Source organism: Felis catus, chromosome E3 (genome assembly GCF_018350175.1).
Source record: "Felis catus isolate Fca126 chromosome E3, F.catus_Fca126_mat1.0, whole genome shotgun sequence".
NCBI lineage: Eukaryota > Metazoa > Chordata > Mammalia > Carnivora > Felidae > Felis > Felis catus.
This window is the reverse complement of record NC_058383.1, coordinates 15,775,583-15,793,733: the sequence shown is the minus strand read 5'-3', so window position 1 is coordinate 15,793,733 and position 18,151 is coordinate 15,775,583. Positions and strand designations below refer to the sequence as shown.

Sequence of the window (18,151 nt, the reverse complement as noted above, 5' to 3'; positions counted from 1 at the left end):
GACTACTGGAGCTGTTCATCCTTCTTGCTCACCTGCCACCTGGAACATCACTTACACTGACAGCACAGCTGAGAGTGTGTGTTATTCACCACTCCAAAATGAGTGACTCCCTTTGATCCTGGGAGCAAAGCCATAGTCTTCATAGTTTCCCTGCCTCGCTCTGCTCTGCAGAACCTCTGTCCTGCTAAGTGAGTGGATGGTGGGGTGGGAATAGTCTTAGGCAAGAATGTCATAGACTTTCATTGTTCTTCCTCAACAATTAGCAGTTTTTCAAACATAGATGCTGCTTAGGTTGTTGTATTCCTTTGTTGATTTCCAGAGGACTGATGGGGTTTCTGTCAGCTTCATCTTGCTTAGTTTTGGGGGAGAATTGCCTACCTTCTCACTAGTCCATAGCTAGACGTCCTGCCTCTCAGGAGGTATTCTTTTTTTAGCATAGCTAGTCCTTTCCCCAGGTGTACTTACTATTAGGAGACATATAAGGAAGGGAGAATTTTTAAGGAATTAGCTCATGTTATTGAGGTGCTGGCATTTCTAAAATCCACAGAGCAGTCTGGCTGGTAAGACTTGATGTTAGCTTTGAGTCCAAATTCTGCAGGGCAGCAAGCTGGAAATTCAGGTACAGTTTCTGTGTTACTGTCTTGAAGAGAATACCTTTTTCTTCAGAAAACCTGTCTCTTCTAAGGATTTCAGTTGTTGGATGAGGCCCACTCATATTATGAAGGGTAATCTGCTTTAATCAGAGTCTGTTGATTTCATTGTTAATCATACCTAACAAAAACCTTCACAGCAACATCTAGACCAAACTAGTGTTTGGTGTTTGACCAAACACTGGGCACCATAATGGCTTAGTTGACATATAAAATTAACCATCACACTTGCCCTCTGAGGATTCAGGGTACATTTTTTTAGTCTAGGTGTAGTGTGATTGCTGTCTGCTTTGTAGTATATATCCTTGCTCCAGCTAAACTAGTATTTCCATAATATGTGTATTTTACATATACATAGTATATATATTTTACATAGTATATATGTTTTACATACATGCCCTTGCTTCTACACATCCACACCTTGGTCATAGTGTATCTTCAGCTTAGAATACTCTGTGTATCTAAACCTTCTCTGTTCTTCTGAAGGCTAGATCACAAACACACACGTAATTGTCTTTTCACAGTACACACCAGTTCTTCTGAACTACTTTTTGCCTAAACATGCTGTGTTCTGTCATGCCATTGTGCTTTTGCACACAAGTTCCTACTGCTTAGAGTACCTCTCCCTCTTATTTTCTATAAGGCTTTTATAGATTCATCTGGTGGACTTATGTGCTCCTTTTCATTATACTCTTCTTGTTTATATCTACTAAGGCACTGATTGCATTTTGTTGTCATTGTTTGCATATCTATCTGTCCATGAGACTTTATTTCCTGAGAGCAAGGGTCAGTGCACTGCTGTTGTTTTCAAAGCTTATCCTCAGCCACACCCAAGTATCTGGCCTGTAGTATCTAAATAAATAATTTGTGGAATGAATAAACTAAATCTATGTTAAAGATTTGGAAGTTTTATATTTCTTCTGTAATTTCTCTTTAGGGTAGAATGTGGAGATAATGACTTCTTGGGGATGAAGCAAATCTGAATACTAGAGATGAGCCTTGGGTTAGACCTCAAACATACTTGGTCATATTAAATATTTGCATAACCCACTGATAGAAATAGTTTTATTTATTTTTCCATTCTGTGGAAGGTACAAAGCTTCAGAATTGTCACATTAAGAAATGCTGTTTCTGATGAGAAATGATTTATTTTTGCTTGCACTTGTGTATACTTGTGTTCTAAGAATATCACAGTATGTAAGACAGCTTTAGCTTCTTTCTAGCCAGAATGTAATGGTGATCACTGATGACTAATTTGTGAACAGTTTTAATGTGATGATAAAATAGCTTTTTCCTTTTCTCACTAGATGTTGATCATCTTTCTGAAGTAGAATCTCCATGGCCTGAACATTTTCTGAAAATTATTTTGAGCAGAATATCTATTTAATAACAAGATAACTACATCAAGATGGTTGGAAAACTGAAGCAGAACTTACTATTGGCATGTCTGGTTATTAGTTCTGTGACTGTGTTTTACTTGGGCCAACACGCCATGGAATGTCATCACCGAATAGAAGAACGTAGCCAGCCCCTCAAATTGGAGAGCACAAAGACCACTGTGAGAACTGGCCTGGACATCAAAGTGAATAAAACCTTTGCCTATCACAAAGATATGCCTTTGATATTTATTGGAGGTGTGCCTCGGAGTGGAACCACACTCATGAGGGCCATGCTAGATGCACACCCCGATATTCGCTGTGGAGAGGAAACCAGAGTCATTCCCCGAATCCTGGCCTTGAAGCAGATGTGGTCACGGTCAAGTAAAGAGAAAATACGCTTGGATGAGGCTGGTGTTACTGATGAAGTGCTGGATTCTGCCATGCAAGCCTTCTTACTAGAAATTATTGTTAAGCATGGGGAACCAGCCCCTTATTTATGTAATAAAGATCCTTTTGCCCTGAAATCCTTAACTTACCTTGCTAGGTTATTCCCTAATGCCAAATTTCTCCTCATGGTCCGAGATGGCCGGGCATCAGTACATTCAATGATTTCTCGGAAAGTTACTATAGCTGGGTTTGACCTGAATAGCTATAGAGACTGTTTGACCAAGTGGAATCGTGCCATAGAGACCATGTATAATCAATGTATGGAAGTTGGCTATAAAAAATGCATGTTAGTTCACTATGAACAACTTGTCTTACATCCTGAACGGTGGATGAGAACGCTCTTAAAGTTCCTTCATATTCCATGGAACTACTCAGTATTACATCATGAAGAGATGATTGGGAAAGCTGGGGGAGTATCTCTGTCAAAGTGAGTAGAAGTTGTTTTTTGTTTTTTTTGACCCTGTGTTCAGGTAGTAAAGGTGTGTGTGTGTGTGTGTGTGTGTGTGTGTGTGTGTGTGTGTGTGTGTAAACTACAGAACGTGTTCCTGGAACAGATATAACTTCATCAGTGAGTTTTTTAAAAGATTTTTTTTAATGTTTATTCTTGAGAGAGAGAGAGAGTGAGAGAGAGACAGAGCGTGAGTGGGGGAGGGGCAGAGAGAGAGAGAGAGAGGAAGACACAGGATCTGAAGCAGGCTCCAGGCTCTGAGCTGTCATCACAGAACCTTACATGGGGCTCAAACTCACAAACTCCAAGATCATGACCTGAGCTTAAGTGGGACACCTAACCTACTGAGCCACCCAGGTGTCCCTTTCAATGAGTTGTTTTAAAAATTCATTATAGGCCCTTTCATTTATTTAATTCATTTGTATTTTTATGAATTGTGGTTCTTATTTATTTGATAGAAGTCAGCCCAATTTATAGCAGTGAAAGGTATTTTTCTTTAATGTCCATCATTCAATTTTAGCGACTCCTGATTTCTAATTTCTAGGTAGTTTTATTAATAACAATAGTCGACTTTTGTGTAGATTAAGGTTAATATGAGGAGAAGCATCTAATGTTGGTGAGCAAGTGGTGAATTCTAAGCATTTTGGAATTTTTAGTGATAGAAAAATATAAAGACTAAAATGATCTAACCCAGTCCTTTCATTTTACAGGTAGGAAGACTTGGTCAGAAAGTAAAAATGATTTACTCAAATTGAGATGGGAAGGCCAGGATTAGAATCTGTGCTTTGGTCTCAATGGGGTAGTGCCATTTTCCATGGCATTTTATAACACATAGTGCTTCTTTTGTCATCTGATGGATCTTGATTTTTTTAAAGGGTAGAGAACTCCAAAATTTGGAAGCTCAATCCATAATCCATACAGGAAGTTCCTTAGATTCAAATACTTCTAGAACTATTGCATTTTTCTTTCTTTCTTATGAAATAGTGACTGGGGTGCCCTGACTTGATCCGACAACCTGATTTGATGACTTATATACCTAGAATATGGATATAAAAATGGAAACTACTGTTAAATTCACATAGCATATTTTTATGAGGAAGAAGTTGGGTGTAACTTTTTATTTTATTTCTTATCTTTTTCCATTCATAAAAGTAATATGTACCTGCTGTCAAAAAAACCCCAAAAAACAAAAAACAGTGTACTTCCCTTCTGTACCTGCTTTCTCCTACCAGGGAATATCTTCTTGATTTCTTTTTTCAATGTATAGAACTTGTACAGTGAGTATTGATTCCTGATGTAGATAATTTGAAAGGAGCAGCTGCATTTCTGCACCTAACTTACAGGTATGATGATAAATTATTAGGTATTATCACTCTACTGGCTCTGGGTTCTGTTTATTGATTCAAAGAGAATTATAGCCATAGCTAATGTCATCACAGTTTATTGTTCTTTTCATATAATAGACCGTAACTAATTTCTAATCACTTGTATTCATAGGTTAGCATTTCACTTTGTGTGCTTGTATGTTGGCCCAGAGATTCTGTTGCTGGCTCCTTCTAGTAATACAAAATAACACCAAACCCCTGCACCCTTGCCATCCCTAGTCTCTCCAAGGAGGGATTAAGGAGATATGCTCAAGGTAAATTTTGGTGGAAATCAGGACAAGATCATTTTACATATATAATTACTATGTTTAAGGCAAACATGAATACCAAGGAAATTCATAGAAATTACAAACAAATGGATTTTAGAAGGGGAAGAGACCTTACTTAACATTTAGCATACAGAATGGAGGCCCAGTGAGGTTCTGTGCTTTTTCAAGAATCATACGTGGCAGAACCATGACTAGAATTTCCAATGCTTATTCCAAATTTCTTGCTATTATATGAGTTTTTTTAAATTAAGGAATACTTACATATTAAATACACAGATATTCGGTGTACAATTTGATGAATATTTGTATCTGTATACACTTGTATAATCACCATCTGTATAAAAATACAGAAAATTCCCAGTACCCACTAGGCTCCTTCATGCTCCTTCTCAGTTAACATCCTCCTCAACCCAAAAGTAACCACTGTTTCATCCTCTGTCACCAGAGGTGCTATGACATTGTATATGAAGTTCAGAAATAGCCTTGCTTGTTTTTGAACTTCCTATAAATGCAAGCATGCCTATTTATTATTTTTTGCCTGGTTTCTTTCATTTAACATTAGATATACCCATACCATTGTATGGATTGATTTTTTTCATTGCTATGTAATATTCCAACGTATAGATATAACACAATTTATCCATTGTTCCTTTGGTGAACATTTGGTGTTTCCAGTTTGGGGCTATTATGGATAAAGTTGCTAACACCATTCCTGTACATTACTATTGGTGGACATAAGCATTGATTTTTCTTGGGTAAAGAAAAATGAGTAAAGTCACTGGATCATAAAATATCTCTGTATCTCTATATTTATATGTCTTTAACAGATGCTTAATTGTTTTTCACAGTGTCTGCACCAGCAATGTATGGCTATAGTATACACTTATGTATTATAGTTGCTTTGCATCTTTGCTAACAACTTGTATTCTCAGTCCTTTTAATTTTAGCAGGGCTACAAGTATTTTTTAAACTTAAAAGCAAAACAAAATAACAACATTTGAATTCCTTTTTGAAACAAATCTTCCCAGAGTTCCAATGTAAAACAGATAAAAACAAAGCTGTTTTGTTTGAGGCAGGTCCAATCTAGGCTGTACTGCTTTTAAAGCTGAGTCTCTGTTCTCAAAAAGAGCTAATTGGGAGATGAGGCAGAAACATACAGAATTATTCCATTAATAAGTACCAAGTTGTAAATATCTCATATTACTTGAGAGTTGTGACCATAAGGAATTCATAGCCCAGAGTCAGTCATCCTGTGTGCTTTGCTTTCCTATAAACGTTTTTATTCTGGGGAAATTGTTTAAAGTCAGTATTTTAATATTTATTTTTGTATTATTTAGTACTAAAATATGGAAAATATTTACGCAGTTTTGAAGGCTTGAAGATATCACCAGATGGTTCAGGATCATATGTAGAAATTGTTGAAGACAGTGATAAGGAAAGCCTTCACAGTTCTACCTGCCTTATTTTATTAACTATGAAAGTTAAGCTTTCCTTTGCTTTGCTTAGGAATTTCCAGTTGTTTTCAGTTAGAGTGGTACCTCTTGCCTGTCTGTCCTTTCCAGTTACAGTAGGAGCATAGGGTAATCATCTGCTAGTATATTTAAGAGTTCCTCTATGAAAGAATTTGGTGGAAGAAAGCATTCTTTCATTCTGGGATGGTGAAGGGAGTCTTCATTAGAGACTGCTGAATATAGGATGGGCTTTTTTTTCCTTTCTTTTTTTTCTTTTTAACTGAAAATAAAAGCCAAGTAATGAGTCGGGAAGGGATGAAAACAGATTCTTTGACTGGATGATAAGTTTAGTTCTGCATTAAGGTTACAAGCATAGAATTTTAGGTATACTATTTATTGTGTTTTAGATAGTCATTTCAGGTTCAGTAGTAGAACTAGTTTCTCCAGTGATTGATGTTGTTAACTTTGATGTTTTGAATACTGTGTTCTATTTTAATAAATTATTCACCCATACTCTTCAATTTCATATTAAATTGAGCTATAGTCTTGAATATGATGGCTCCAAAATATGATAGAGAATTTACTGATTGCTTTTATTTCTTCCAAACTTACAGAGAATAGAAAAAAAAAATGAGACATTTCTAAATGTCTTTTTGCCTTTCAAGAAATGTTTGTACAGCAAAGTAGAGGGGTATACATTTTAAGGGAAATACCTTATGCAAATTCTAATAGAATTTTCCAAGAGATTGAATATGGAGTAGGATTTTGCTGATTAGTGAATGGTATCTACTGCTGATGCCTGCTCCTCCAATATTTTGAGTAGGAAATGGAAATAAAGTTTGAGGCTACTTACATTAACTTCTCATGAATTGTGGAATTTTTGTGGAATTTCAGTAATTTCCATCTGGGAACATTCAGGAAGTTACTAGAGTATACAGCATTGTTCCTGCTTTTGAACTCATTATACCGTAAAATTGCCTGGAACAAATAAAAATCATCAATAACAATAACAAAACAATGCACCATCGTATACTTAAAAGTGACTAAAATAAAACAGTATCCTAGGATCAGTAAACAAGTTTATTAGGTCAAAAGAGCAAAGTCAGAAAACAAAACAAAACAAAATATAATGGTAACCCTTAAACTAGAACCAAAGAATCACAGCTATAATTCAGAGACAAGTTATCTGCTTTTAGGGCAGAAAAAAAGATATGTAACTATTAACCACAAATAGGTTAGAAGGAAAAAAAGCAGCGGTAAGTAGAAGAGAACAAATAGGAATACAATAATTGACAGTCTCTGAAGCTTCTAGTAAGTAAAGCAGAGAGAAAACTAGAAGTCAGATCCAGAACAAAGTATTAAATAACAAAAATTCAACGGAGTAAATCTTTTTTTTTTTTTCAACGTTTATTTATTTTTGGGACAGAGAGAGACAGAGCATGAACGGGGGAGGGGCAGAGAGAGAGGGAGACACAGAATCGGAAGCAGGCTTCAGGCTCTGAGCCATCAGCCCAGAGCCCGACGCGGGGCTCGAAGTCACGGACCGCGAGATCGTGACCTGGCTGAAGTCGGACACTTAACCGACTGCGCCACCCAGGCGCCCCTCAACGGAGTAAATCTTAAAGATTTAATTAGCGTTATTGATCAGTTCATGAATCAGGCAGAATCCCATCTAGCAAGTAGAGGGGAACTCCAAAGGGCTACAGAAAAGGAAAGGTTTTTAAAGGTAGAAAGCAAGTGGAAAAAAGGAAATTATTAGCAAAGAATCCATTGTTATAGACAAGGTTGCCCTCCTAAGGGGAATGGAAGGGGGTCTATCATTAAATTTATAAGTTCTGACCAGGAAATTCCCATTTTGACTGGTTAAAGGTTACATTTCAGGGGGTGTGAAACTGCAGTTAGATTAGGTATTAATTCTGTTTTGTTTTGTTTTGTTTTTTTAGTTATAAGAACCAGTTTAATTTGTTCTTTGCCTCTCTGTTGTCATCGACCTTAATTAGGTTGATTTGATGTTGAACAAAAGGACCTCCACCAAACTTAACATACATAGTCTTATCACAGTTGGATGCAAGCACACAAAGATGGGCTTGGTGCCTGTCAGCTTAATGTGCTAGGTCATCATGAATTAGGGCCATCTTTAATGACTCTTGTAAGGAAGTATAAACATCCATTACACCTCCAGCAGCAATGACCCCCTCTGTAACCCTTGCATTCTGCTGGCCATAACTTAGTCTTATGGCCACATATAAAAGGCTAGGGAATGTGTCTTTATTCTAAGTGACCATGTGTCCAACCAAGAGTTGGTGTTTCTTTTATCAAGGGGAATAGACTGGATATTGGATATTGCAGCTGAATCTTGAGTGCCCTCGAGCCTCTGCCTCCACACCGCTTGGCAGGTGGGGGGGGGGGAGTGGGGAGGGAAGCGAGGTATTAAGTCTTGGTTGACTGACTTTGGAGCCTTCCTCAATGCAGCGACACCATTTTGGGCTTGTGGGTTTTTTTTTTAAAACAATCAAATAAATAGGTGAGAGCAATGAAGACTGTTTTTTGGAAATGGAGATACTCCTAAGTAGAATAGTTATTAAATTTTGAATATTAAATTTCTTCTTAGTGTTCAAAATGGAATTTAGTTTAGAAATTAAAATTTTTTATAATATAGGATTAACAGGGAAGGATAACAAAATGTCCACCTGAGAATTTTCTGAAATTGAAGGATGGGAAGAATATTATGAGCAAGTTAAGAGAAAGGCTATGTTCATGCAAATGATGATCACTTCTATAGCATGTAAAATTAATAGCATGCAAATCAGGATTACAACTCTAGTAGCTAAGATTAAAATATCCCAGAATAATTTTATAAATATTATTTTTTTAATTACTTTGGATTACTTATCCTTTGTGAAGGCAGTAAACCTAGCTTTATAAATCTGGTTGTGAATTGAATGTTAGCTAACAGCAATATTTTTGTAGTTGTGGAAATCGCTGTTCTTCTATTACAAATGGAAGAGATAAGTAGCTGAGAAGGGTAACTGCATAAACAATGAATGCAGATGACAGCAAAACAGGTTGCAAAAGAAAAAGAGCAGAGGAAAAATTGTATTTCAGAAAATTTTAGTGAAGAATGTGAAGAAACAGAGCAAGAACGTTAATAAAGCACAGTGCATACTTTTCTTGAAGACTATGGCATTTGATGGCAAAAAGCAGAAATTGGGTATTAGATCATTTATTAATTTAGATTAAGTGTCTTTTCGAAAAATAGAGATCTAAAATAACCATGGTTTTAAACAAAATAGTGGCTGTTACATAAAAGAAGGCAGACCAAGGCTGGTTTGGAAGCTCTGTAGTCATCTGGCATTTAGGCTGCTTCCAGCTTTTGGCTCTTTCAGCCCGTGGTTCAAGTTGGAGTCCCAGTCATATCATCTGTGTCCTTAAGTAGCAGAACAGGGGATAGACTGGGCAAATAAGAAGGTGAATTTAATATTTTTTTAAGGGCATTTCCCATGAATTTCCTTCATTCCCTTACATTCCAGGTAGCCCCTCTCCTTGCATTCTGCTGGCCATAACTGAGTCTTATGGCCACATATAAAAGGCTAGGGAATGTAGTCTTTATTCTAACCAAGAGTTGGTGTTTCTTTTACCAAGGGGAATAGACTGGATATTGGGATAGGCAGATAACAGTCTCTGCAATTCACTGAGTACCTACTACGTGCCAGATACAGTGTTAAGGTCTCTGTCTTAAAGGTACACATGATCGAATAGCAGATACAGATTCATAACAGTACAATGTTAAGTATTATGGGGAACTAAGAAGAGGTAATGTGTGGTGTTCAGGAAGGCCTTCCTGGAGATTGTGGTATCAAACCAAGAAATAAAGTCGTGTTTCTTGACCTTGGCACTATTCACATTTTGGGTCAGATAATTCTTTGTTGTGGGGGTTGTCCTATAATTGTGGGGGTTGTCCTGTACATTGTGGGATGGAGCAGCATCCCTAGTCTCTACTCAATAGATGCCAGTAGCAAAACCCCTCCCCACTTTGTGACAATCAGAAATGTTTCCAGACATTGCCAAATGCCCCCTGTGGAGGCAAAACGCTCCCCATCTCCCCTCCTGTTGAGAATCATTGACCTAAAGGATAAGTAGCTCAACAAATAAAGGAAAGAGCATTCAGTTTTAACTTGCAGGATAAGGTGCTCCTTGGGTGAGACATGGCTAGAGCGCTGTAGTTGTTCCTTAACTGTCCAGTGTCTTTCTCTTCCTTAGCCAAATGAGCCATCAAGAGATATTACTCCTAGAAGCAGCCTGTGTCTAATTCTAGCCCTACAGTGTCCAAAAAGAAGAGATGGGTTGGAAGGTTTCTTGTGGCATGACTCCTGGCCCAACCTAGGGGCCTAGCGGCAGGCACAAAAAGACTTAGAGAACAACTGGTCCCTGTTACACCGGACCTATAGACCCTTCCCTTCCACCATACAGTGAAAGTCATGTACACACAATCCCACCTGGACCCAGAATGTTTAATAGCCTAATATAATATAACCTAATATAATTTTTAAAATATAGTAAAATAAAACAAGGCAGTAGTCACTTGGAAGTTACAATATGGACAAATTCTCAAAGAAACATCTAGGGTCGCCTGAGTGGCTCAGTCAGTTGAGCATCTGACTTTGTCTCAGGTCATGATCTCACAGTTCATAGGTTTGAGCCCCACATTGGGCTTGGTGCTGACAGCTCAGAGCCTGGAGCCTGCTTAAAATTCTGTGTCTCCCTCTCTCTCTGTCCCTCAAAAATAAATAAATATTACAACAGTTTAAAAAAAAAAGATGAAAAACATCTCAAACTGTGGTATTTATGAGGACTATAGGCAGTTTGGTGTTGCTAGAAAGTTCATTTTCAGGTAAGACGTAGTGGGAAACAAGGCTTGAGAGAGTTGGTAAGGATCAAGCTGTGGAGGGCCTTATATTTTATGCTAAAGATCTTGAATTTTATCCTGTAGACCAGTTGATTGCAAACTTCTCTTATTAGTGGGACACTCATTTAAAATCTCATGAGGAACCTTGATTTCTAAAGTACCTAGAAGTGGAGTGGGTTTGTTTGAAGCAACATTTAATTCTGCTTGTATTTAACAAAACTGAAATGAAACTCGTGGAATTATAAAATTTCTATTTTGTTTTTAAAAGAAAAAATTGATTATAATGTTTTCCAAAATGTATAGAAATGATAAAAATTTGGGTATTATAATCGTTTCTAAGAACACTCAATAAGTATAAGTTTGACTTTATTCAAAAAGAAAATTCAACTGAGTAAATTTGAAGATCTAATTGGCTTTATTAAATGATTCTTCAATTAGGCAGCATCCCATCTAGCAAGGAGAGGGGAGCTCCACTGAGCTACACAAGAGGAAGGTTTTTTTTTTTTTTAATTTTTTTTTCAACGTTTTTTATTTATTTTTGGGACAGAGAGAGACAGAGCATGAACGGGGGAGGGGCAGAGAGAGAGGGAGACACAGAATCGGAAACAGGCTCCAGGCTCCGAGCCATCAGTCCAGAGCCTGACGCGGGGCTCGAACTCACGGACCGCGAGATCGTGACCTGGCTGAAGTCGGACGCTTAACCCACTGCGCCACCCAGGCGCCCCAAGAGGAAGGTTTTTTAAGGCAGAGAGAGGGCATAAAATAAAAAGGAATTTATTTGCAAGGAATGCATTGTTTAGGCAAGGTTGCCTTCCTAAGAGGAGTGGAAGGGGTCTGTCAATAAATTCCTAGTATTGACCAGGAAATTCTGTTGACTGGATAAATGTTACATTCCTGGCAGGTTGAAACTGCAGTTAGGTTAGTTATTAAGTCTTGGTTTCCTGACTTGGGCTTTAACCTAAGTGGCCCCATTTTGCGCCTGTGGTTTTCCTTTTAACAATTATTCTGCCCCTTTTGATCAGACTCTCATCTTAACTGAGAGATATGATCAAAATTTAAGGCATTAGCACCACTCTCAGCTACTACTCTGTAGTTCTTAGCAGCTTTTGTTGATCCTTTGTGTGGCATTCACAGGTCATAACATTTTTGCTTTATCACTACTTGCTCACCTAAAAGATTTTTGAGACAGAGACAGAGAGAGACAGAACATAAGCAGGGGAGGAGCAGAGAGAGAGGGAGACACAGAATCCAAAGCAGGCTCTCCAGGCTCTGAGCTATCAGCACAGAGCCCAATGATGGGCTCGTGACAGCTTAGAGCTAGATGTGGGGCTCAAACTCATGGATTATGACCTGAGCTGCAGTCATAATTTAAGCTGCAGTTGACGCTTAACCAACTGAGTCACCCAGACACCCCACCAGTTTGTATTTTAAAAAGACCTTTTCCCCTTTTTTTCCTTCCTTGAGAGTCATATGATTGTGGGCTGTGTTTATAACCCCAAGAGACCAAAGAATATTAAGTTTCTCCAAGATGGACTTTGCTTTCCTAAGGCCAAAAACTTATAAGCCTTTTGAGATAAATAAGGAAAATTTGGGGATTGGTAAAGAAATAGATTAATTTTGAGTTGCCTCTGGGGCTGACTTTTGTTTTGTAAGCTTTGTAAGATTTGGACATTTGCTTTCAGTTCCTCAAAGACTTGGGTTGTAACTTAAATGACATCATAGATTGATCCACCTATCCAACTACATTACCCTTAATTTGTTTCTTTCCCTTTGGGTTCAGAGTTTTTAATTTTAAATATTTCTGTCATTATTAAATAACCCCTCTTGGGTGTAAGATGGGCCCCAAAGAGGGTAAAGGATGTTACCTTCTCCAAATCCAGAGTCACTGCCAAAGATAGCCAAAAGAAAGAACCAACAACTTATATGTCCAAGGCAGGTATAAAGCCAAGCCCAGTTGAGTAAGCAAGAAGACAGTAGCTATCCCTGAGAGAGAAAGATCAATCAACAATGGGTTTGGATTTGGAAAGTAAGGGATAATATGAAACTCTATTTCCCTCTTACAACTGGGCATTACTGACATATTCAGAAGAACTGATTCTGATAAGAATTTTCACCCTTCCCTGGTTTCTGTCAGTTTTTCTAGGATACCCTCTGCAGACTCTGGTATCTACCAGAGTTTCCTCTTGTCTGTTTAAAGAAATAATATAGCAGTTTACCGGAAAATTTCTCAGTTTCATTGACTCTGGGAGGGGGTCTAAATGGGGGCCCTCCTTTGAAGGTGGAGTTGTCTGTAAGGCCATTAATTTGGAAGACTTTTGTTTATGGTTATGTAGTCTTTTCAGAGTGGAAAACAATTCAGACAGGATTAGTGGATAGACTACTCAAAGGAGGAATAAGAGGAGCAATGGGAGTTATAGGCTTGTTTTAGGTCCCTTTTACATTAATCTTTCTCTAAGCTTTTGCAATGAATTTTTCAATGAAACTACTTTGGAATTTTGGAACCTTTTGGAGGCCTCTGCTTGCCCATTAAAATAGGTGTCCCATTCTGCTTAATTTGGGAACCCTTTCAAGTGCACTTTTTTTTTTAAGTTTGTTTATTTTGAGAGAGAGGGAGAGGGAGGGAGAACATGAGTGGGGGAAGGGCAGAAAGAGAATCCCTAGCAGGCTTTTCACTGTCAGCACAGAGCCTGACAATGTGGGCCTCGAATTCATGAACCACGAGATCATGACTTGAGCTGAAACCAAGAGTCAGATGCTCAACGGACTGAGCCACCCAAGCACCCTTCACGTGCACTTCTTAAATGATCTTATCTAGTTGGAACATTCCCCATCATGACCACTGTAATTCTAGGTTGTTTGACTAAAATTTTGCCATTTCTGTATATATTCAGTGCACCTAGCACCATAGTTTTTGGACATAAAGTAAGCAAGTGTGCCAGAGGTGGTACACTTGACTCTAGAATTTAAGGATTTCATTAGCTAAGTCTTTGTTTACATAAAACCAGACAAACAAATGTGCAACTTAACACATAGTGGTAACCAGAGGATATTACTGTGGGCTGGCCAAGAGAAGATCTTGTGTACCTCGAGTACTAAACCAGTAGACTAAACCAGCAGATTCTAGTAAATGGGGATTTCAGACTGGAACTGGGGAAGGGATTCCAGCGTGGAATTGTGGACTGGGCTATGGACAAGGGCTAAGGACTGGTGCTCTGTTAGAGCCCCATGTCAGTCTAGGCTGACCAGTTAACCGTGGACTGGAAAGCCAATTAGATCGGTAGTTTGAATGCAAAAAGAGTAGAACTCCAACCATGAAGGACTTACCAATGGCCCTCAGAAATGGCAAGAAAGACCGTGAGCTCAAAAGAGTTCACAGGGTACCGTGCCAGTGTGTTTTGTTGTTACTGAATGCCATTGGAAGTTTGCTTTGGATCCCACTGCTGCCATCAAATATGTTAAAAAACAAGATTCAACTGAGTAAATTTGAAGATATTACTGGCTTTTAAAAATGATTCATGAATCAGGCAGCATCCCATTTAGCAAGTAGAGGAGAGCTCCACTGAGCTACACCAGAGGGAGGTTTTTAAAGGCAGAGAGAGGGCATTAAAAAAAGAAGAAAGGCATTTATTAACAAGGAATGCATTGTTTAGGCAAGGTTGCCTTCTTAAGGGTAGTGGAAAGGGTCTTTCAGCACATTCCTAGAATTGGCCCAGAAATTCTGTGTTGACTGGTTAAAAGTTACATTCCTGACAGGTTGAAACTGCAATAGATTAAAGTCTTGGTTTGACACCATTTTGGGGCTTTGTTTTTCTTGTATAAAACATAGAGGATCCCTCTATCATAAAATTAAAAAAAAATTTTTTAAATGTATGCCTGTTTGGGAATGTATTTTCAGATGAAGCATAGGTTAGGGGTGCCTGGGCGGCTCAGTCGGTTTAGCGTCTGACTCCTGATTTCGGTTCTGGTCATGATCTCACAGTTTCGTGAGTTTGAGCCCCACATGGTTTCTGCACCGACAGCTCAGAGTCTGCTTGATATTCTCCCTCTTTCTCTACCCCTACCCTGCTTGTACTGTCTCTGTCTCAAAAGAAAGAGAGAGAGACAGAGACAGAGAGAGGGGAAGGAAGGAAGGAAGGAAGGAAGGAAGGAAGGAAGGAAGGAAGGAAGGAAGGAAGGAAGGAGGAAGGAAGGAAAAAGGAAGAAAGAAAGAAAAATGAAGCATAGGGCAAATTTGGTCTGTGAATAGAGTAACCTATGAAATTGACTGTTGTCAAAGAAAAATAAGGCATATTGTAAGTATTACAACTAGTGCCTATTCAGATATTATTGTCTTCTACCTTTTCTGAATTCAGAACAGCATGGTCCTCTGCCTCTTTTAAATTACCTGACTGATGAGGGATAATTTCATTATTTTTGAAAACATCATTACATGCCATCATTGCTCAAAATCATCAAATGTCAGCCATATATTAGAATCACTTAAAGGACCTTTGAAAAGACCCAGAGTTTCTGATTCAGATCTGTGATAAGTCCAAGAATTTGCGTTTGTAACAGGTTCTTAGGTAATGCTGATGTCCTGGTCTGGAGATTTCACTTTGAGAACCACTTCCCCAAAATCGTTCTATGTCTTATGTTGGCTTCATATGCAGACTATGACTTTTTTACCCCTTACCCTCTGGGCCCCCACTACATTGAAATAATTGTATCTACTCAAATATACCATACTGCTCATTCCTTCTGCCTGTAGTAGTACCTTCCTCACACTTCTTCATCTGAGCAACGCAAGTTGCATTGCAGCATTCAGCTCAGATCTGTCTTTCCTAAGGGTCTCTCTGAGATCTCCCTCTGTCCAGTGAACTTCCTGTGTCTTCAGGAAATGCCTTGGTGAATGGAAGAGTTCAGACTTTTTTTTTTCTTTCTTTACTAATGAACAGATCTTTATTTTTTTTTATATGAAATTTATTGACAAATTGGTTTCCATACAACACCCAGTGCTCATCCCAAAAGGTGCCCTCCTCAATACCCATCACCCACCCTCTCCTCCCTCCCACCCCCCATCAACCCTCAGTTTGTTCTCAGTTTTTAACAGTCTCTTATGCTTTGGCTCTCTCGCACTCTAACCTCTTTTTTTTTTTTTTTCCTTCCCCTCCCCCATGGGTTCCTGTTAAGTTTCTCAGGATCCACATAAGAGTGAAACCATATGGTATCTGTCTTTCTCTGTATGGCTTATTTCACTTAGCATCACACTCTCCAGTTCCATCCATGTTGCTACAAAAGGCCCTATTTCATTTTTTCTCATTGCCACGTAATATTCCATTGTGTATATAAACCACAATTTCTTTATCCATTCATCAGTTGATGGACATTTAGGCTCTTTCCATAATTTGGCTATTGTTGAGAGTGCTGCTATGAACGTTGGGGTACAAGTGGCCCTATGCATCAGTACTCCTGTATCCCTTGGATAAATTCCTAGCAGTGCTATTGCTGGGTCGTAGGGTAGGTCTATTTTTAATTTTCTGAGGAACCTCCACACTGCTTTCCAGAGCGGCTGCACCAATTTGCATTCCCACCAACAGTGCAAGAGGGTTCCCGTTTCTCCACATCCTCTCCAGCATCTATAGTCTCCTGATTTGTTCATTTTGGCCACTCTGACTGGCCTGAGGTGATACCTGAGTGTGGTTTTGATTTGTATTTCCCTGATAAGGAGCGACGCTGAACATCTTTTCATGTGCCTGTTGGCCATCCGGATGTCTTCTTTAGAGAAGTGTCTATTCATGTTTTCTGCCCATTTCTTCACTGGGTTATTTGTTTTTCAGGTGTGGAGTTTGGTGAGCTCTTTATAGATTTTGGATACTAGCCCTTTGTCCGATATGTCATTTGTGAATATCTTTTCCCATTCCGTTGGTTGCCTTTTAGTTTTGTTGGTTGTTTCCTTTGCTGTGCAGAAGCTTTTTATCTTCATAAGGTCCCAGTAATTCACTTTTGCTTTTAATTCCCTTGCCTTTGGGGATGTGTCGAGTAAGAGATTGCTACGGCTGAGGTCAGAGAGGTCTTTTCCTGCTTTCTCCTCTAAGGTTTTGATGGTTTCCTGTCTCACATTTAGGTCCTTTATCCATTTTGAGTTTATTTTTGTGAATGGTGTGAGAAAGTGGTCTAGTTTCAACCTTCTGCATGTTGCTGTCCAGTTCTCCCAGCACCATTTGTTAAAGAGGCTGTCTTTTTTCCATTGGATGTTCTTTCCTGCTTTGTCGAAGATGAGTTGGCCATACGTTTGTGGGTCTAGTTCTGGGGTTTCTATTCTATTCCATTGGTCTATGTGTCTGTTTTTGTGCCAATACCATGCTGTCTTGATGATGACAGTTTTGTAGTAGAGGCTAAAGTCTGGGATTGTGATGCCTCCTGCTTTGGTCTTCTTCTTCAAAATTCCTTTGGCTATTCGGAGCCTTTTGTGGTTCCATATGAATTTTAGGATTGCTTGTTCTAGTTTCGAGAATGCTGGTGCAATTTTGATTGGGATTGCATTGAATGTGTAGATAGCTTTGGGTAGTATTGACATTTTGACAATATTTATTTTTCCAATCCATGAGCAGGGAATGTCTTTCCATTTCTTTAAATCTTCTTCAATTTCCTTCATAAGCTTTCTATAGTTTTCAGCATACAGATCCTTTACATCTTTGGTTAGATTTATTCCTAGGTATTTTATGCTTCTTGGTGCAATTGTGAATGGGATCAGTTTCTTTATTTGTCTTTCTGTTGCTTCATTGTTAGTGTATAAGAATGCAACTGATTTCTGTACATTGATTTTGTATCCTGCAACTTTGCTGAATTCCTGTGTCAGTTCTAGCAGACTTTTGGTGGAGTCTATCGGATTTTCCACGTATAATATCATGTCATCTGCAAAAAGTGAAAGCTTGACTTTATCTTTGCCAATTTTGATGCCTTTGATTTCCTTTTGTTGTCTGATTGCTGATGCTAGAACTTCCAGCACTATGTTAAACAGCAGCGGTGAGAGTGGGCATCCTTGTCGTGTTCCTGATCTCAGGGAAAAAGCTCTCAGTTTTTCCCCGTTGAGGATGATGTTAGCTGTGGGCTTTTCATAAATGGCTTTTATGATCTTTAAGTATGTTCCTTCTATCCCGACTTTCTCAAGGGTTTTTATTAAGAAAGGGTGCTGGATTTTGTCAAAGGCCTTTTCTGCATCGATTGACAGGATCAT

At 38.6% G+C, this 18,151-nt stretch overlaps 1 protein-coding gene across 2 annotated transcripts in view; it reads left to right on the top strand.

Annotated features, from left to right (window-relative positions):
- Nucleotides 1-18,151, top strand: part of TPST1 (tyrosylprotein sulfotransferase 1) — a 150,226-nt gene that overhangs the window by 26,510 nt on the left and 105,565 nt on the right. For both annotated transcript variants that reach the window (XM_023247102.2, XM_023247101.2), the window contains one exon: nucleotides 1,958-2,903. In XM_023247102.2, the coding sequence (XP_023102870.1) occupies nucleotides 2,059-2,903 (845 nt within the window). In that variant the 5' untranslated portion in view covers nucleotides 1,958-2,058. The remainder of the gene's footprint in view (nucleotides 1-1,957; nucleotides 2,904-18,151) is intronic.